The following is an 18,784-nucleotide window of genomic DNA, read 5'->3' on the forward strand; positions in this document are numbered from 1 at the left end:
TAGCCCCCAAAAAAAAAAAAAAAAAACCCACTGTTTCTTTCAAGGTTTTCATCTAACCAATCTTTGGATCCATCAGAAAGCACACTAAACAAAATGAATTCAAGGGAATATTGGATATCACTTGGCCACAAGATCATCATTGTTACAACTCTTCACATTAAGAAAACTATAATTGTGTTCACAAAAATGGCCGTGTATATTAAAGCAACTGTACAATGATACTGATATGAGCTTCGTCTGTTGCAGTTGAGGATGAAAATATCGGCGATACAAATATTATTGGGCCTTCAATTTACCGATATTTCAGGGGATATATCAATGTTGTTTTAGTTATCGGGGAAAATTGACAAAAAAGACATAATGGCTTAAAAACACGGAATTTTGAAGTGAAACTTTCATAGACATTAAGCACATTATCGATGAATGTATTGAACTAATAAAATTCAAAATATACTAAGTATAAGATATGCATATAATGAAATGTACGTGTACATATAATGCACAACGAAAATCCTGAAAATAAATACAATTAGACTTAACACAACAAAGATAACATTATTCAAACATAACCCAACCCAACCCAACCCATCCCATCCCATTAATACATAACCCAACATTATATTACAAGAATCAGACTTAATGATAAAGGAAATGAGAGATAGAAGATTAGGTGAAAAATAAAATCAAACACACAAGAAACCGATCAACTAGAGAGAGCGAAAGAGCCAAAGATAGCCGAAATGACTGAGACGAGAAGAAGGGAGAAGCTACTAAGTATTAGAGCTTGGTTTTTTACATTGATTCAGTGGGTGGGACCCATGATTACTTCCAAAATTGAAGATCAATTTTTGGGTTATTTGTCTGGTATCAGGAAATATCGGTAAACATCGGTAAATATCGAAGATATCGGGGATATATCGCCGATAAGGGGCAAGAAATAGGCTTACCCCCTTGTATCTGTATCGACACCTTAAAAGAAGGGACATATCGGGATATCGGCTGATATTTTCATCCTTGGTTGCAGTTGAACTAATCCTAAACCTCTGTCCCACGCTTCACTTCATTTGCGGCTGCAGGGTTCACTTCAGAAATGTTTGCGACTTGAATTCTCCACCAGATCCCTCTCTGCTTCAAACTAAAATCTGCTTTTTCCAACCACGTTTTCTTCTTGGACTGGAACTTATCATGCATGAAAATGCATTTATAAGCTCTGAATCCTCTTCATTCACAAGGTTCTTTGCTGCACTTGGGTTGGCGAGGAGGAGCTTTGCCACAAGGTATCCGGCAGCTGACCAAGTTTGAAACAGCTGTGCCTGTTTTCCAATAAATCTTGCTCTCTTAGTGTCATAATATTCAGGCCAATTGTCAAGAGATATGCGCTTCTCAGCAAGCCCGACCGCCTTTGCTGCAATTTCTGGTCTGTTAAGCTTTATGCATGCCACAGTGAGCTGAAACAAGCCCCATAGTGATGTTAACAACATAAATAATCAGTCACAGATAGATGCTAGTGGAAATTAACAGGGAACTTTTGCATTCCCTTCAACAAAAGCAAGGATTCTTTACGGTTATCTGGCTTTATGGTCAACACAAATGGGGATTCTGCAAAGCGTAATAAGATTTAACAAATTGGGCTACACAGTATACATTCCATGTGTTTCATGGTGAATCTGAACAATTTCATATTTTAGAAAGAAAAATATAGTGGCTCCAATTTTTGTTTTTTGTATTTTCCCCTAATAAGTGATTCCTCCTTGTAAGTTGGCGCACTAGCCAAATGGTAGCATTGAGGACCTGGTTTGCTTCTAGGACATCATATCTTGGAGAGTGCAAGTACAACAAATAAGATATCTCCAATGGGTTCTCTAAATGAGCTCCTAAGTTAAAATTTGGAGAGAAGTTAAAAAAACTCAAATCCAATTATACTCCCTATCCAGCTCATGAAATAACAAGACTTGTAGGAGCTCCTAAATCAAAGGAGAGAGAAATGGTCTTCCAATGGATCCTCATCATAATGATGATTATTTTAATATTATTTTAAATAAACACTTTATTTCTAGCGATTCCGAGTCATTATAACTCCCTAAATTAAGGAACATGATTGCAGTAGAAATTTTATAAAGGGTTCCTAAAATAAGTTTCTAGTCCTAGGGAGTATGATTGGAAATGCTCTTACATGATGGCATGATGTGAGTCGAAAACAAAAGCTGTATGAGGTAATACAGATACTATATGCAATACTAAACTGGTACAGAGTTTTGACCCCCCCAAAAAAAAAAAAAACTGGCATAGAGCAGGCGTAATCGGGAGTTATAAATCCAGCAGTGCAAAGCAAGATCAAGGGCAACAGGGGAAAAACAGTTTTCACTCAAACCCAAATAAAAAACTTACCTGCCAAAGCAATGTTGGCCAAGAACCTCCATTATGGTAAGACCAGGGACTACAACATAAAATCAAGTAAAGGAGGTGTTAGGAACCAGGATAGAGGAAATTTCAAAAGTCAAGGTAGAGGCATTACGTGTTTTTGGGATCGCTGCCTGTGATGATTTGCCATTCCTGGCCTTCAAGAGCAGGATAACATATTTTAAACGGCATATCTGCCACTAATTCATCCCATTTTGCTTCAATAAGATCCAATATAGCATGAGACTGATCCAATGTTGCAAGACTACTTACAATAGACCATAAGTTTCCAAGAGAAAAGAAACGAAAGTCCATGTGAGCAGGCTGCAGGTTGCCAATCAAGTACCCACCTGTACTCGGCATAAATCCCACCAGCCAGGATGGAATCTGATCAGGGTAGATATTGAACTTATTAACAGCATCATATGAGTATTCCTCTGTCTTGTATCGGTAAATTTCATTGAGTTTTCTCATATCAATCCAGTAATATTCTCTGATATGGAATGATAATGCAACCAGACGATTGTTTAGTGCTCGCGTAAGGTCAGCTGATGCATCCTCTGGAGCAAGCATCTCACGTGCACAAAGTAGTGCTGAGTAGAACAGTGCCTACAAGGACACGCAACAGTGACATGTGACATCATATAAATGCAGCCACAAAGTTTGTAAACTTAAAGATGCATGTCAACAAACATGGGTCAGAAGCATCATATTCTATACCCAAATAAAATCTTCCTCTCTGTCTAAACCCCAAAAGCATCAACAATCATGCTCCCTATTTTTTAGTTAAAATTTAGCTAAAAACACACAAGCTATTTTAGGAGCTCTCTATAAAAAATTTCAATATAATTAGTCCATCTCTATACAAAATAATATTAAAAAAAATAGTTTGCATTAATTAAAAGTTTAAAATATGCAGAAAACAAAGCAACATTAAATTATAGGGAGCTACTAGGAGTCCTTTCTCTCTCCTCAGATTTAGGTTTTGAAATCAACAAATGATGTTTTGAAACCTACTCTGGCAATTACAATGGTAATGCAACGATCTCCATTATCATCTTATGCAGCAATAAGTATACCCGAAACTATTGCTTTTCCAAATTGTTTGAAATCCATTGTTGCATACCATTATGATTATCATATAACTACATCCACTTATTTACTTAATTATACTTATTTTTTGGCCAGAACTACATCCATTTATTTGATTATTGCATCCCGAGGTTGTAACAGACAACGCTTATGGGGAAACTTGAAAGTAATTTCCTGTGACTTTTGAAATAATTCTCCTTATGATTAGACCAGTAAAATAAATTTATTAGTTTACATGAAATGAAAATTTAAGCGTCTCTGATAATTCCGGAATATCCTTAATGTTAGGGCCAAAAGCAGAAGGCATGCGGATGCGACAAGCCCAAAGCAAAACATGCTAACTTTTTTACAAATGGAGAAACAAAATAGAGAGAAGATAGGGAAGCACCCTGTTACCCCAATGAATAGCAAAGTTGTAGTAGGGATGTAAAACAAATAGGAATTACTCTAACAGTATTGACAAGAAATAAGCAAAAAAGGAGGAGTTTTAAAATAAAACTCCATGTACACAAGAAGATAAAAAATGTATTTGAAAGGCACTTATGAACATAAAAAGAAATACTTACCTGAATCTCCAAAGGATGGCCATGAATTCCCATGCGGCGATCAATCATGCATGAACCATCTGTGACCAGTAATGTTGGAAACATATCAAAACCATCAGCAAGACACAGCTTCAAAATCATTTTTATCCCTGTTTGCACATCAACTCGTTCCTGGACTGAAAGATCTCCAGAGCATTTTCCATATGCCCGTAACAATATAATCCACCATAACCCTGACAGAAAGATCAAAATCCGTCGAATCATTGACCATTGTGAGAGACTTTAATTATGAAATATTAAAATGTTTATACCTCTATAACCGGAGATATATTTTGAAAGAGAATTTATAAAATACAATGAACTTCCTACCAGAGTCAACAGGGGCAACACGACCAATAGCAGCTTCACCGAAGTCAGGATCCAAAACATCTTCAGTTGCAAAATCATCACCATCGAGTGGAACAGTGCGAACCTTAAAACTGGCAGGCATTAGTCCTTGACCAGGACTATAACAATCCATGGTTTTCTCCCAGCTCTGTAATAAAAAGGAGGGAGATTCACTAGAAGAACAGAAACAAATTAAACTTAAAAAGTAGCGTGATTTACTAGAATGGAAATTGTCAAAAACAAATTAAGCTAAAGGGGAGTGCAATTCACTAGAATGACAGAAACAAATTAAACTAAGTACAATGAAAGCCAACATGTGTAACAGAATTCAAGTTTTGAAGGGAGATTGCATATAACGGGCCCTCTTTAAGCATGAAATGTTATTAGTATGTGTTTTTTTTTTCCAGATATCGTAACAATATGTTAGAAGTCAAAGCATTCATATGTGGACAAAACATCTGGTGTGCAGACTTTAAATAAGCTCATTGTTATGGGAAACATAATGCGAAATTTAAAGTGGATACAAAAACTCGGTTAAGCAAGCAATATTAATGCCTATATTAGTTTATTTACAGGAAATAAGGAAGAGAGGAAGACTTCATCAGCTATGCCAGTTTTCAGAAAAGAATAAACCTCCATTGTGATAGCCAATTCTATTTGTGTGTGGGTTGTGCTAGTGTGCTGAGTCCTATATTGTAGTGGACTGAGTCCCACATTGGTTGTCTATTTGGGTGAATTGGAATTTGGAACCATGTAAAGCGATTATAGAGAGCTACATAGGTGACTAGTTTTTTGGGATCTCTTGTAGATATGGTGAGTCTTACTACTCTATGGTCGAAGACATTGCAACATAACAAAATTGGGCTCTGATAAGGATGTCAGGTTTCGATTGTAGGCCATGACAAGGATGTTAGTGATATTATGACAGCCAACTCTATGCGTGCAAGTGCGTGCTGAGTCTCGTATTGGTTGTGTTTTGGGTCCATTTAGACCATATAAAGTGATTATGAAAAACTCCAACAATGACCATATCAAATGTTTGAAGTATCAAGTGATTATGAAAAACTCCATTTAGTCCCTAAGTCATAACATCCACATTGGAAACTAATCTTAAATATTACACAACCACACATGCATAGATGAATCAACTTATTGAAATGTGTAGTAATAAAAGAACTTTCAGATCAAACATAGGTAAGTAACATGAAACTCTGTATTGGTTAAATCAAACATTGTGGTTGGAAACCTTACTATAACAAAATTCTAAGAAAATTGGTGAGAAAATGGAACAAAACCACCAACCGCATGAAATCAAATAATTAAACACGAAAATCAGATGAACTTAAGTCAAAAGTAAGCAACAGTTAGTAATGATGGATTTGATACTCAAGGAAGAGAATACTTTACCTGCAGCTGAAGGGTATGAAGAATGAAGTTCCGCACAATATCATACTCCCCTTTTAAAAGGAAAGCTATCCCAGAAGGTATGAAGTCACGAATAAAGACCTGATCATAGTTCAGAGTACTAGTAGAGCTTGGATTATTAGCAGCAATGGTTCCAATAGGATTATTACAATAATAGACCATGGAGTTCTTCAGTAATTTCCATGCTTCGTCCTCAATCGAATTGGTCCTAACCTTCTGTGTAAAATCTTTATGTTTTCCAGCTGTAGCCGGCTTACCGTTTGATCCAAAACCTCCCTTTTCATGTTTCAGTTGTTGATCCACCTCAAATTCATTAATACCTGGACTAGTTATACCATTAGGAGGAATCGATGTTGCTTTATCTGAGTTGTCTACTAGCAAGTCCCTATGCTGATCTTCTGCAGTTGCCCCAGTAAGACTTTCTGCCTTTTGACATTTGCAACTCATAGAATTCAACCTACTAACATCATTTTTTCCATGAAAAACACCGTTTCTAGCCTGGAACACACATTTTCTCCTGCGGTCCTGTGAAATTCTCGAATGTTTATGCACTTGGGCACACACTGAACTTTTCCGTGTATTATTTACACCGGACTGAACTGAGATTAATCCATTTACCTTGCTGAAAGATAGATCAAAACAGCCAAGGCGAGGTAATGCCCCAGATAGAACTTGTCGAACAGCTTCCAAAGTAGCCATTAGGCACGTTGCAGACGATTAATTACTCCAAAAACCTTTTATTTAATACCTCTGATCTGACGATGAAATCACCACTAACTACTTGATATTCAATTCCTTTTCTTGTCTTGACTTAGGCACCTACATCAATACATCAGCTGAAACTCACTCATGAACCACTGAAATGAACGTGCTCAATAATTCTAAATCAATCTGCTTCACCTAAAAATTTCTACAAATATATATGTTCTACAAAATATTGTACAAACTTGTGCATAATCAAACGCAGAAAATATAAAATTTTGACAATACCTACAGTTCATGAAGGCTTCTTAGCAAAAATATATAGAATGACTGATGAGGAAAAAGAAAGTAAACTTCTTGGCAAAAAACAAGAACTTGGATTGTTGAATTCCATATATTTCTTCTGTTTTCCCATCTTACCTCAGAAACCAAACACCAAAAGATAGCAGACTTTGTCGAGCTTGCCACCAAAGCGACGGTCATACGCAGCGAACGATAACTGAGCGTCTGTAATAACAAGTCTTCTTCACTCTTCCAGAAAAAGAGGAATGTATATATAGTTTGGATTTGTCAATATGCAAAGATATGTTTTGGAAAAATAATATAGTTTTTATTCGGTAATTGCAAGATATTTTCTTTCTTTCTCCGTTTTCTTTTTTCTCCCTGATTACTGATTATTATTATTATTTTTAGAGAAAGACGTGGATTGAAACAAGTACAAAAATAGCGTGGGGTATATAGTCCAGGGAATTAGGGGAGCAGTCTCTACATATACGGGTTCAATTATTGGACTAACTGAGGAGTCTACCTTCTTAACTTTTCTTGAACTTATGCTTCGTTAAACAAATTTAACATCAATTATTAAATTAAATGTACATCTCTTCTCTTGGGATTATTCATATTTTCACGTAGCCTCCGAAGTTTTACAAAGTTTTCACATAATTCTTTCATAAAAAAGAAGAAAGAAAAACATAGAATTCTTTAGGCATGCTCATTTAGCAAAGTTACCAACAATGGTCCTCAGGACATAGGCATACTCATTTAGCAATTGTCAACAACAATTGTTGCAAATATACCATTTTCTAGTTATTATTATTATTATTGTTTGGATGCAAGCGATGTTGAGAAAGAGGAGATTCGAACACAAAACCTCAGGCGCAGAGGTAAATACTTTTTTACCACTTGAGCTATAAGTTCCTTGTCATTTCCTTGTTAATTAAGAGAGAGGAATCGGTGAAAGGGAGAGGCTGGTGAAGGTGAGTTGCCGATGTTGGGAACTCTGACGCACATTGACGGGAGATGAGGCCTTGCGGACGGCCACCTAGGTCTCCAATTTATATAAATCCCTATATATACCTAGTATGCCTCTATATAAAACAAATTTATATATAAAAATTATGTTAGGCTAATTATTTAATTCAAAATTAAGAAGAGCCAAACTCGAATAAATGTAAGAAATAAAACATATTGAGCCTAATTTCACATTTTTTACTCTAGAAAAGAAACTTCCTGACAACAAACACTTTTTTCGCTTTATCAATTCTTTCTCAATGATTCAATGATAGCTGAAGTTCGAATTGTTTAACAGGTATGGCGATTAATGATTTCTTTTAGTTTTGAATTTCATGCTTTGTTTTTTGGGAAATTATTATAGAATTTACAAATTTTCAGTGAAGATTCACATATTTGAAGAATTTTTTTGCTTATGTGTAAGCAAATTTGTGTTATTGTACTAGAATTTGAGATTTGATAAAGAATTTAAGTTTGTTTATCCCTTTCTTGTTGCTGTTGAGCCCCAAAAAATCAAGGGTTGGGCCCAAATAAAATCCCGGCCCAGTACGACACCTTATTAAGAAGAAACCCGATGCGGAGCATGCGAAATTCTTCATGCACGCTTGCACGAGCCACGATCATGTGCCATGCCAAATAAATATGCAATTTATCACGCTAAGAATTAAAATGAGCCTATAAAAGGCATTGGCTCTACAAGCTCATGCTAATTATTTTGTCAAGCATTATGTCTCCTTTCAAAGACGACAAAATTCAAGCATGCCAAGCAACATGCCATGCCAAGAAGGAAATCATTATTTCACACATAGCCACGCTACAAGCTTAAGTGGGCCCAAGCCACGCAAATACTCAGGGCTTGCTGAGTGGGTTGTGGTATGGATGGTAACAAGCTTTCATAAGGCCTATTGATGAGCCGAGAAATGGAAGTTTTGGGTTTCTTGGGACCCCAAAACTCAAGCCCATTTCTTGAGCCCAAATATGCGGGTAAGCATAAAAGAGAGAGAAAAGGAAGCCCAATACTCTAGAAAAATTAGCCCTTCACCTTAATAAAATAGCCCATCACTTTAGGAAATTAGCCCATCCCCTTAATGGGCTAACCCATCACCTTAGAGAGGCCCAAGTAACCAAGGAAAATATCTGCCATCTCTCCAGCACTTAGCTGGAAACAAAAACAACAACAAAACCAAAGCTACCCATGTGAGTGGACTACTGGGAGCCTCCAGCACATGGCCAAAGACAAATCCCAACACAAGCCATCCAAAAAACCAAAGGCTACTTGAGCAAAACACCATTCAGACCAGCGCCCTTACTAATTTCTTTCTCCCACCAGGTCTGGCCACAGAAGAGGGAAGGAAAGAAGGTGAGATGATAACTAAAAATAGGAGTTCAACGCTAGAGCAGCTGCGGGAAGGCTTTAGAGCTCCCAAAAACCTTGTCTTGGTGTGTTTGGACTGAGGAAAATTGCATAAAAGAGGATGAATCGAAAGGAGAGAAGAAAAGGGGAATGGGAGACTTGGGAAAATTGGAGAAAAGCTTTTAGGGTTTCTTGGGAAGGAGGAGCTTCCATCGACTATAAAAGGGAGTGTCTTCTACCCATTGAAAACAACTAAATCGAAGGCAAGCAAAACCAGACCCAGAGAGCAAGCATCATCTCTCACCTCTGGAACCCTTCAATTTCGAGCCACAATTCTCCATCTCCTCCAATTTTCTCTTCTAACAAGCTATTCCAGATCTTGACAGACTTTTCGTCAAGCTGCTGGAAATTATTTAAACCACCCATCGTTCCTCCTCATCTCTCTCCCCCCTTAGCCAACCTTCTTAGAATCACTTCCCTTTCCTTAGAACCCCTGTTCCTCATAGGAATTCACAGCCTTCTCTCTGTTTATGCTAAACTCATGCTTTTCTCTCTCTCAAATTGCTAAACTTGTGAAAGCTTAGCTCCCATGCCACAAGCTCCTCATGCCAAGCCATTCCATTGCTAATTTGTCACGTTTATTTGGTTGATTGGTGAAAGAATCCAAGGTGTTTTCTAAGGTTGTCACTACTCCTTTCAAAACTCTCTTGGAGCCTGGTCTTTGAACTCAGAAACATGAGCAACCTCCTCCACTCATCCTTTACAGCAGCCCAAGCCCATTCGTCTGGCTGTTAGAAGAAAAAGACCCCTACAGTTGCGTACAATGTAAATTAAATGGATTTTTGTAGAAATGTCACCTGAACTTATACATCAATTTCAATTTGTCACCTTAAAGAAAAATTTAAGCAAAATGTCACCTTAAGTTTTCAAAATCCATGATTTGTCACCTGACTTTAACATCATCTAATTTTCCATTCATTTTGAAGGGTATTTTAGTCTTTCCAATATGTAAACCCTCTTTTTTATATAATTTAAATATAAAGCAATGTAAACCCTCTTTCTTGGAAAGACTAAAATACCCTTCAAAATGGATGGAAAATTGGATAATGTTAAAGTCAGGTGACAAATCATGAATTTTGAAAACTTAAGGTGACATTTTGCTTAAATTTTTCTTTAAGGTGACAAATTGAAACTAATGTATAAGTTCATGTAACATTTCTACAAATATTCCTAACTTAAATATTGTTTGTTGTCTTTTTAATGTTACTATCTTAAATTTGAGTTAATATAATATTTTCTCGAAGAAAAATAAATAGTTTAAAAAGGTTGAGGGCACATTTTTGTAGTTTGCCTAGGGCCTTCAAAACCTTAAGACAACCTCTGGGGAGAGGGGGCGATTTTGCCAGTGGAGGTGGCAAGTTTTACTTGGACTGGTATAAAATGCGATCATGCCATCCCATGGACAGTTAATCCGATCTCCAATTTTTTGTATAGATAAAATTAATGGAATCAGCTGACATGTATTTTCATTTTCGTTCACATTTGATAGTATAAAATAAAATGTTTGATGCTTAAACTCAAATTTGATAAAATCAAAGCTTGCAAGGCAAGAATTAAATGACAGCCCACAAGGAAAGGTGGAGAAGGACCAGGATTTAATTCATAATGGCTTCGATTTCATAGTTGACTGACTTGAAAGAAGCAATTTGGTGCTCAATCCCCAAAAAGAAAAGGCCAAGAACGCCAACTTTCTATGGCTTCTATCAGTTCCCGTGTTTCTAGAATTTCACATACATGCTGAAACTGTACATCAAATAAAGCTTAAGATGAACACCTCTGACCCACTGGAATAACTCAAAACCAATATGAACAGACATATTTGCGAATTCCTTGTTTCTTGATGAACAGATGTTAACATAATTCAGTATCTAGTTAAACATTCCCTTACTGAAAAGGAAGTAAACTATGTCCAAAAGAATAAACGGCGTTCATGCCAATTTTACACATCATCCATGTTGTGATCGTTATCATTGTCTCCTTCGTAATATTCATCATCACGCTGAATGTGCTTGTCTTGGGTGTGCTCTGGGAGGACAACAATTCATAAAATTAAGAAGTGTCAGCTGAAAGAAAATCAACAGATTTCAAGTCCTAAACATACTAGTGCACGCTAGTGCGAGTGCTAATAATTCAAGGAATTTAACTCACGATCCACGCGTTCATCAGGGTTCTGTGCATCTTCATCAAAATCGGGAATATAAAAGTCAGGTGGAACCTGCAAAAGGCAACACAATGATTCAAGTCAAATTATATGGTATATTAGTTCTACTTGGATATCAGTGTCTGAGCATGTTCAGTCCTACAATTATTGCACTGGTTGACCTAGCTATGTAAACCATTACCAGAAGTCTCATCAGTCACTAGCCTTTTCAAATATCACGTCAATGGGGCGAATGCATCCTTGAGTTGTGATAAATGGTATCAGAATCAACCTAATACCATCATGTGGGATCAAGGAAACTGCATACCACGTAACACAAATCTAAGTCACGACAAGGATTTTAGAGATTTGACTTTAGACCCTAACGATAACCTATTTGATACCCCAGTTCTGTGTATATGGTGTGAAAGTGCGCACTGAGTGTCACACCAGTTGTGTTGGATCAATCTGGATTATATGGGAGACCCATCGGTGATCAGTTTTCTTGGAGTTTCATATTAACATGGTGAGCGCATCCGAAGTCATGACAACTTATATCCTGACTGCAGTCTAAGTATGATATGCTGCCATTTTATAATCTAAGGGATGGTAGAAAATGACAGAGAGAATATCGTCACTTGAGTTGATGGAATGCCCCAATCAATACACCTAACAGACCATGATTCTTGGATCTCTCATGCAAGCATAGATTCTATGAGTTTCACAGAGCATTATAGATTTAACTTATATTGTCCTTCATGGTACTTGAAATGAGTGAACCACATCACATTAGAGCATAATTCTTTCTAGGATTTTAAGATTATGCAAGTCTGACATATTATGTTGCTTGACTGTCAATCTAAACCAGTGACTAGGTGGATTCTATTTTTTATGGGTGGTGCCAGATTGACACTGATAAGGTAACATGCCAGATACCTGGATAACACATTGCTTACCTCTTGCATTTGTACATTAGGAGCATGTTGGATGCAACGGAGATTTTCCAAGACTTGCATTTTAATCGTGCTAATATACGATTTACTATTTAGGTTCTCCTGCACACCCAAAAGAAATAAAAGGACTTAAGGTTGTTCTGAATAATCATGGAAAACTGAAAAACTAGCAATGACAAAGTTTAAGTATTTCAATATCCACCTATTAAACTGATCCGTTTTTACATGCTACCAACATCAGCCGTGGCAATCAAATTGGTTCAAAGAAAGAAAAAATCCAACCTTTTAAACAATGTATAATGCAAAATTATAAATTCTAATTGATAACATACTATATGTCCGTTTGGAATTCTCAAAGAGAAGTCGGGAGAAAAATACTTGATATACTCGTTTTCTGGGATCTCTGCAAGAAAGAAAAACAGCAGTGGCAAATAAGACATCCATGTCCAGAATAGAACAGTACTGAAAGGGACTCCCACATGTTAAAAAAAAAAAGGATACTCAAACTATCACTGGAGAGGTAAGATTCTCCTCACAAGAACTTGTTCTTTTTTCATTTTCAATTAATCCAATACAAAAAAAAGTATTTCTCCAACAAATAGAAGAATTACCAATCAATCCAAACAGAAAATACACGGAGAAGAAAATATTAATGAAAAGCCAAAAGTTGAACTAAGCACACATCTTACATGAGCAGTTCAGGAGCCAAAAAAAAAAAATACATTCAGAAGCCCATGACCAACAATAGCAAAAAGAAAGAGAAACATGGAAAAGTGCATGCAGGTCGTTGCTAGCCAGCTAAGACAAATGCACGCAAAAATCAGCAGAGCATAAGTGATCCAAACTTCCAATGCCATGATCATTGCCTGGTTACCCTAAATAAATACAACATATAAATAAAACACTCCCAAAAATAAAACTTTTAATTACAGGAATTTACTTGTCAACAGTGATGCATGCAGGTCACTGCTGGCTAGCGAGAAGATATGCACACAGGAACCAGCAGGGTATAGGTCATTCAACCCTCCGATGCCATGACAGTTAAAAATGATAAGTCATATACAAAGCTGCATAACAACCCAAAACAACTTAAAATATCATACAGGATCTAGAATAAGAGCAACTGAGTATAAAACCAATTCTATTTATCAATGAGTCTTGAAACAGCATTGATTTATTCCAGCACGAATCCTTATTAATATCAAGATATGCATGCTGAATGCCATTTCACATTCCGACAAACTTCTTGGAAGCAAATGAATTTTAGATAAGAAAGAAGAGAAACAGCTTCAGGAATTCTCCATGGGGATCAATCTCAAATTATCATTATAGTTTCAACTTAGATATGAATGGTTTTTTTATATCTGAGAGTGAGAGTTATGTCAATATTATGAGTATAACAGTGCTTTTGAAATAATTGTTTTTAATATTTCGTTCCAGATGCTTATGGATATATTAACCGAAACATTAAAAATGTCACAATCAGCTTGAAGAATGTAACCTAGAAAATAATTATCATGATTATGCAATATATCTACCTCCTCCCAGCAAGCCTCAAAAAGAAGAGGGAAGAAATATTATATTGTAAAGTCTATAAAAAGACAATGCACAACAATAGGTTCAGCATTGGTTTATGAAGCCAAGATCATATCAGCAAGGTTATCTTACCTAGATTTTTTCTTACCTCGTGTTAATGAAGTTTTTCTGTTCCATCAAAAAATTTAAATGAAAGTGGCAGAAATAGAGTGTATTTGATAAAACAAAAATCACTTGCTCTACCATTAGGAAGTTCTGAATCAAGAAGAACTCCAGTTTCAACAGTCCAACACCGAGCAACGTTCTCTTTCGTGTATCCACCACCTCCTGTAACCTGTAGGCAGAAAACATTCTCTATGTATGCTAGATGTATGACATTGATGAAAGGCAGGTAAGATTCAGTCCAATGAAGAACATACCAGTAAGGGTAAATTGAATTTCTTCACAAACCTAACACATTCAGCATGACCTGTAAGAAGGATTCAAATGACACCACAGAGTAAATTTTACCACAAACCATATGCCACTACCAAAAGTTCCAAATAGCTTGAAACCATTAATAATTGAAGAAGAAGAAACAAGTATGACATGCTTAAAGAGGAGGAAAAAAAAATGCTTCAATTACAATAAGATATGCACCATCAATGGACAGATTGAAGCAGCCCAAGCGGTCTCCAGCAAGAGAATCTGCCCCACATTGGAGAACTATCACGCCTGGTAGATATGTTTCAACAACCTTGGAAATAATCTACAAAATTTAAGTTTGCAAGTAAAGTTTTACACTCGACACCATCAAGACAAAACAAAAGACAAAAATCTGCTTTTCTAAATGAACCTACAGTCTTGAAAAGTCTATTGAAGCTAGTGTCATCTATTCCATCCTTCAGTGGGACATTGATGGCATAAAACTTTCCTTCTCTTTCTCCTACTTCCTTCAAAATAAATAATGTTAATAAATACCATTACAATTTCAACTTTACAGACTAGCAATGGAACATAAAACATTTCCAGTAATATAACACCTCAGGTAACAGGTTATATAATGTAAATCTTTCATGCCATATTGTCATATACACGAATGCAAGACCAAACAAAAAACAAAAGCAAGCACGCTAACTAGTTGTTAACTTATTACCATGTGTCACATATGATTAACAATTTCCACCATTGAAAATACTATGAAAAACAAACAAAATGGTTTAAAAAGTTACCTTAACATCACCCGTTCCTGGGAAAAACATATCCCCAAATTTGTGAAAACTAACCGTCATCACCCTGTCAATCAAATTTCAGTGATTCGATTAGAGTTCAACAAAATCACAAAACCAACATTAAAAATTCTGGTAACTGAACAATTAGAACATTTATCACTATTGGAGAGCAAATTCTAGTTCTATCAACTTTTGAATTTTTATTTTATCATAGGATTGGCAGCAAGCAGAAAACATGTACGAAGACTACAATTCTTGAGTAAAAGATAAATAGGTTGGATACAACTTAGCTTATCAAAATCTGAAGAAAGAAACTGTATAAATAATGGTGAGTGTTATTGACTCTTACATGCCTTAATTAACCAACCCAGGTCTTATCTGAGGAATCACATTACTTTCCGATAAGAACTTTTTGTTTTGACGAATTTTGATAGATAAAATAACTTATTAAGCCATACGAAGATTTAACAATTCATTATTGGACCAAATTCCCAAATACCATATGCAAAAGATAGTATATTAAAACACTAATTTGTGCATCTATAAATAGTATATTACATACAGGAATGCAAACTTTTATCTTCTCCAGCAACAATTCTATCTCTTATTACCAACACCCTTTTGCTTGTAGTTTCAACATCACAGATGCAACAATTAGCAAGTTAAAAATTGTCCAGAAAAGGCATTAAACTTATATCAACACAATCAAATATTGTACATCTATTATTGCATCTACAAATTTGAGGTAATTTTGCTAACAGTAAGGTTAGCTTTATTATTGTCATAATTATAGTGTTATTCAACTATCACTTTCCTTAAACATATTATAATATACAGGTTATGTACCTATCAGTAAAATAAAAAGCTTCTTCTACGCCATCACCATGATGCACATCTATGTCAATGTACAATACTCGGGCATGATGTTTTAGAAGCTCCAAGATCCCCAAGACCAAGTCATTGATGTAACAAAATCCAGATGCCTCGCACTTCTTGGCGTGGTGTAGTCCGCCAGCCCAATTTATAGCAATGTCACAAAGTTTATTGTTCAACCTACGTGCAGCGTCTGCAAAAGAAAATTCAATCAGTATATGGCAGAATAGTTAGAACCCACACTTTTGACATCATATAACAAGAATTACCTATTGTTCCACCGGCATAAATTTGACAAAATTCAAACAAGTTATCAAATACAGGGCAATCTTCTCCAAGATTATCTGGCATAGTGAAAGACAGAAAGAATCCGTAAATTAAACAAGCACATTAGATAGAGATTCCAGTGACTGCAGCCAAGTTAGATCTTTGAAGTGCTCATGCGGGAAGCAAAAGAGAGCCACTCAAAGAGAAGAATAACTGAAAATTTATGTTCAAGAGCCAATCAGAGGTTTTTTTGAGCATCCTCCATTACAGCAAAAACTCAGAAAGGTATAACAAGCATTTTGAATTGGTGATTCCCAGAACCTAACTGTGCAGTCAATGAAATTTCCGTTCTGCAAAACCTAAATTAAACTAATTAACATGGACTGTTGATTAACACCAGATCGTGATAACATTAAATCGCATAAGAGTAAGTAAGCATTAAAAGGGTCAAGGAGAACTTTAATATTGTGGTTTAATAACTTGTTAAACATTAAAGTTGACCATGCCAGAAATCAGAAACCAGAAACACGGTCAAAGATCATCCAACTGATTTTGACTCCACCACTTCTGCTCAACCGTTCTTCTTTTTAGTATTCTGTAAGTGCAGTGAACAATCCTATCTCATGATCAAATTTTCTATTACAGCTCTGGCGAAATACCCTCACTTAACTTTTTTGTGTTGAAGCTCATAACAAGAACAATCTATGCACACATACAAGCAAAAAATAACAATATATACATATCCAAGAGTCATACATCTTGCCAGTTCATTCGAGAATAAGTGCTGTGTGTCGGGCGTAATCCGATGCAGAAACTCGACATAGTCAGCTGAATGGAATTGCGCAAGCTCCACCGGATATGCCTTATGGGGCCGCTGAGAAACGCGATAATAATCAACAAAAAGATCGATACTTAAAGCCAAAACTTGCATACCCAATGACACAAAAAATGAAACCAGTTATTACTCAGTACAATAACAAAAGTGGAAATAAATGAAAACAAAAACAAATTTAGAAGTATTATGGGATACTAACATAAATTTCCATCTTCTTGTGGAGGTCATATGAGAGGACAAGATGATGGGTCATACATAGCCGGTGTGGTTTCATGGGATGGTTCGGTCCAAAGTAGACGCTACCCACATCCCCTGCAATACCCATTTTTATTGTGAAACTAAATTTCTCAACTTTCCATAATTATATGATTACAAAAACTAAATGTTCGAAGAAAAGCTATAATCCATAACTTAAAGAAAACCCAAAAGGGATTATGAAGCACAAAGAGGCAGAGAAAGTTTTGCTGGGGTGAGGGGTTAGGGTTGGAGGAGGAGAGAGAAGTGTACCGTCGTAAAAGTAGGCGATTTTGTCCTTTGAGCGCATTTTGTTGCAAAAGTCGGAGGAAGAAGGACAAGGAAGATGATGGCTACTGAGGTTGCGCCATTTTCAGAGCTCCAAAGAAAAAGAGAGAGAAGGTTGATATGTCCTGCCTCAGTTGTACTGGATAAAATCCCCTTTCTTCTTTAAAGCTTTCAACAAAAATATACCTTAAAAAATAAATTAAAAAACCCCTTTCTACGATGCTTTACGGTCACTATTTCTTATTTAGAGGCATGAATGCTCTTTAATCCCCAAGTAATGAGTGAGTAAGAATAGGGGTTGGCACGGTTCGGATTGGATCGCTTTTACTTTAATATAGTTAGTCCAATTATAATCAATAAATTCATAATTTGCTCCATATTTAAATTATTTTTTAGAGTATTTCATCCAAAAAAAAAAATCATTTTCTAGAGTACGCAACCATCCTAAAGCTCAACATGCCATAAAACTTCAAATTTCAATAACTAATATAGCTCAATTCAAATATAAATATATAGTTATTGTCTAATTAAAGTATTACACATGTAAAATATAATATAAATAAATAAATATACACATAAATGGTTTGGTTTGGTTTAGACCAATTTACAAAAGCGTAAAATTAAACCAAATCATATACAATCCGGTGCAGTATTTAACCATAATTACGGTTTGAATCGGCCGATTTCATTGGTTCAATCGGATTGATGCCCACCCCTAAGTAAAACGGTGTCAAATCAACTTAAAAAAATAATTGGATTTTCATTGGTCATTTATTTATTTTTTTAAAAGTCCTCTTTTAGCCTTAAAACTGTCAAACCATGGTCCTTTATTTTTAGTCTATAATGTCGCATTCTCATAAAACTTCCGTTAAAAGTATTCTAACAAAAATTTTGTTAAACATGTATTTTTTTATCAAAATATAGTTCATTGTAGTCTTAAAATTCACATTTTTGCTCAATAAGGTCCTATTTAGAGTTTCACATTTGGATTCCACTAACGAGAGCAAATAATGATTTGAGGGGAAATTATTTCCCATGTCATTTCCTAAGGAATGGGAAATGGAAATTCTTTTCCCATGTTTGGTAATCTTGAGAAAGTAATCAATAAATACCACTTTATTTCTTTTTACATGTTTGGTTTGTGTAGGAATGTAAAACAAAGTTTTTTAATTTTCCAATTATACCCATATGA

At 35.8% G+C, this 18,784-nt stretch overlaps 2 protein-coding genes across 6 annotated transcripts; both read right to left on the minus strand.

The window, feature by feature from the left end:
• Window positions 1-712: 712 nt before the first annotated feature.
• Window positions 713-7,189, minus strand: LOC110746150 (alkaline/neutral invertase E, chloroplastic-like). Of its 3 annotated transcripts, XM_021946369.2 has the most exons (8): window positions 6,972-7,189; window positions 6,468-6,668; window positions 5,832-6,374; window positions 4,407-4,572; window positions 4,059-4,270; window positions 2,516-3,009; window positions 2,389-2,437; window positions 713-1,448 (listed from the first exon to the last, which is right to left on the minus strand). In XM_021946369.2, exons 2-8 carry the CDS (start codon window positions 6,546-6,548, stop codon window positions 1,131-1,133), a joined length of 1,863 nt encoding a protein of 620 aa, XP_021802061.2. In that variant the 5' UTR covers window positions 6,549-6,668; window positions 6,972-7,189; the 3' UTR covers window positions 713-1,130. The 3 variants fall into 3 exon arrangements, with proteins under 3 accessions (XP_021802061.2, XP_021802059.2, XP_021802060.2); XM_021946367.2 differs by having other exon boundaries at window positions 5,832-6,668; XM_021946368.2 differs by having other exon boundaries at window positions 5,832-6,685.
• Window positions 7,190-11,045: 3,856 nt separating this feature from the next.
• On the minus strand, window positions 11,046-17,757 carry HDA9 (histone deacetylase 9). 3 transcript variants are annotated; one of them, XR_015836653.1, is made up of 15 exons: window positions 17,578-17,757; window positions 17,270-17,382; window positions 16,992-17,109; window positions 16,238-16,312; window positions 15,942-16,161; window positions 15,096-15,159; window positions 14,724-14,816; window positions 14,524-14,632; window positions 14,304-14,353; window positions 14,128-14,218; window positions 12,681-12,751; window positions 12,352-12,450; window positions 11,598-11,715; window positions 11,404-11,470; window positions 11,220-11,280 (listed from the first exon to the last, which is right to left on the minus strand). XR_015836653.1 is itself a non-coding variant. In XM_088255205.1 (14 exons), exons 1-14 carry the CDS (start codon window positions 17,612-17,614, stop codon window positions 11,195-11,197), a joined length of 1,293 nt encoding a protein of 430 aa, XP_088111331.1. In that variant the 5' UTR covers window positions 17,615-17,755; the 3' UTR covers window positions 11,046-11,194. The 3 variants fall into 3 exon arrangements, 2 of the variants coding, with proteins under 2 accessions (XP_088111331.1, XP_088111332.1); XM_088255205.1 differs by lacking the exon at window positions 11,598-11,715 and having other exon boundaries at window positions 11,046-11,280; window positions 17,578-17,755; XM_088255206.1 differs by lacking the exons at window positions 11,598-11,715; window positions 16,238-16,312 and having other exon boundaries at window positions 11,046-11,280.
• Between the last annotated feature and the right edge of the window lie 1,027 nt (window positions 17,758-18,784).

This window comes from Prunus avium, chromosome 6 (genome assembly GCF_965620075.1).
Source record: "Prunus avium chromosome 6, drPruAviu1.hap1.1, whole genome shotgun sequence".
Taxonomy (NCBI): Eukaryota; Viridiplantae; Streptophyta; class Magnoliopsida; order Rosales; family Rosaceae; genus Prunus; species Prunus avium.

What these genes read in the sequence shown, in the direction of transcription:
- LOC110746150 (XM_021946367.2), bottom strand. Translation starts at nt 6,548, where the DNA reads ATGGCTACTTTGGAAGCTGTTCGACAAGTTCTATCTGGGGCATTACCT. An exon ending in TTCATACCCTTCAGCTGCAG is followed by an intron (nt 4,573 to 5,831) that starts GTAAAGTATTCT and finishes TTTTTATTACAG; the next exon opens with AGCTGGGAGAAAACCATGGA. An exon ending in GCCATCCTTTGGAGATTCAG is followed by an intron (nt 3,010 to 4,058) that starts GTAAGTATTTCT and finishes GTGTCCTTGTAG; the next exon opens with GCACTGTTCTACTCAGCACT.
- HDA9 (XM_088255205.1), bottom strand. Translation starts at nt 17,614, where the DNA reads ATGCGCTCAAAGGACAAAATCGCCTACTTTTACGACG. An exon ending in GAATTCCAAACGGACATATA is followed by an intron (nt 12,451 to 12,680) that starts GTATGTTATCAA and finishes TTGGGTGTGCAG; the next exon opens with GAGAACCTAAATAGTAAATC. An exon ending in CTAATGTACAAATGCAAGAG is followed by an intron (nt 11,471 to 12,351) that starts GTAAGCAATGTG and finishes TGCCTTTTGCAG; the next exon opens with GTTCCACCTGACTTTTATAT.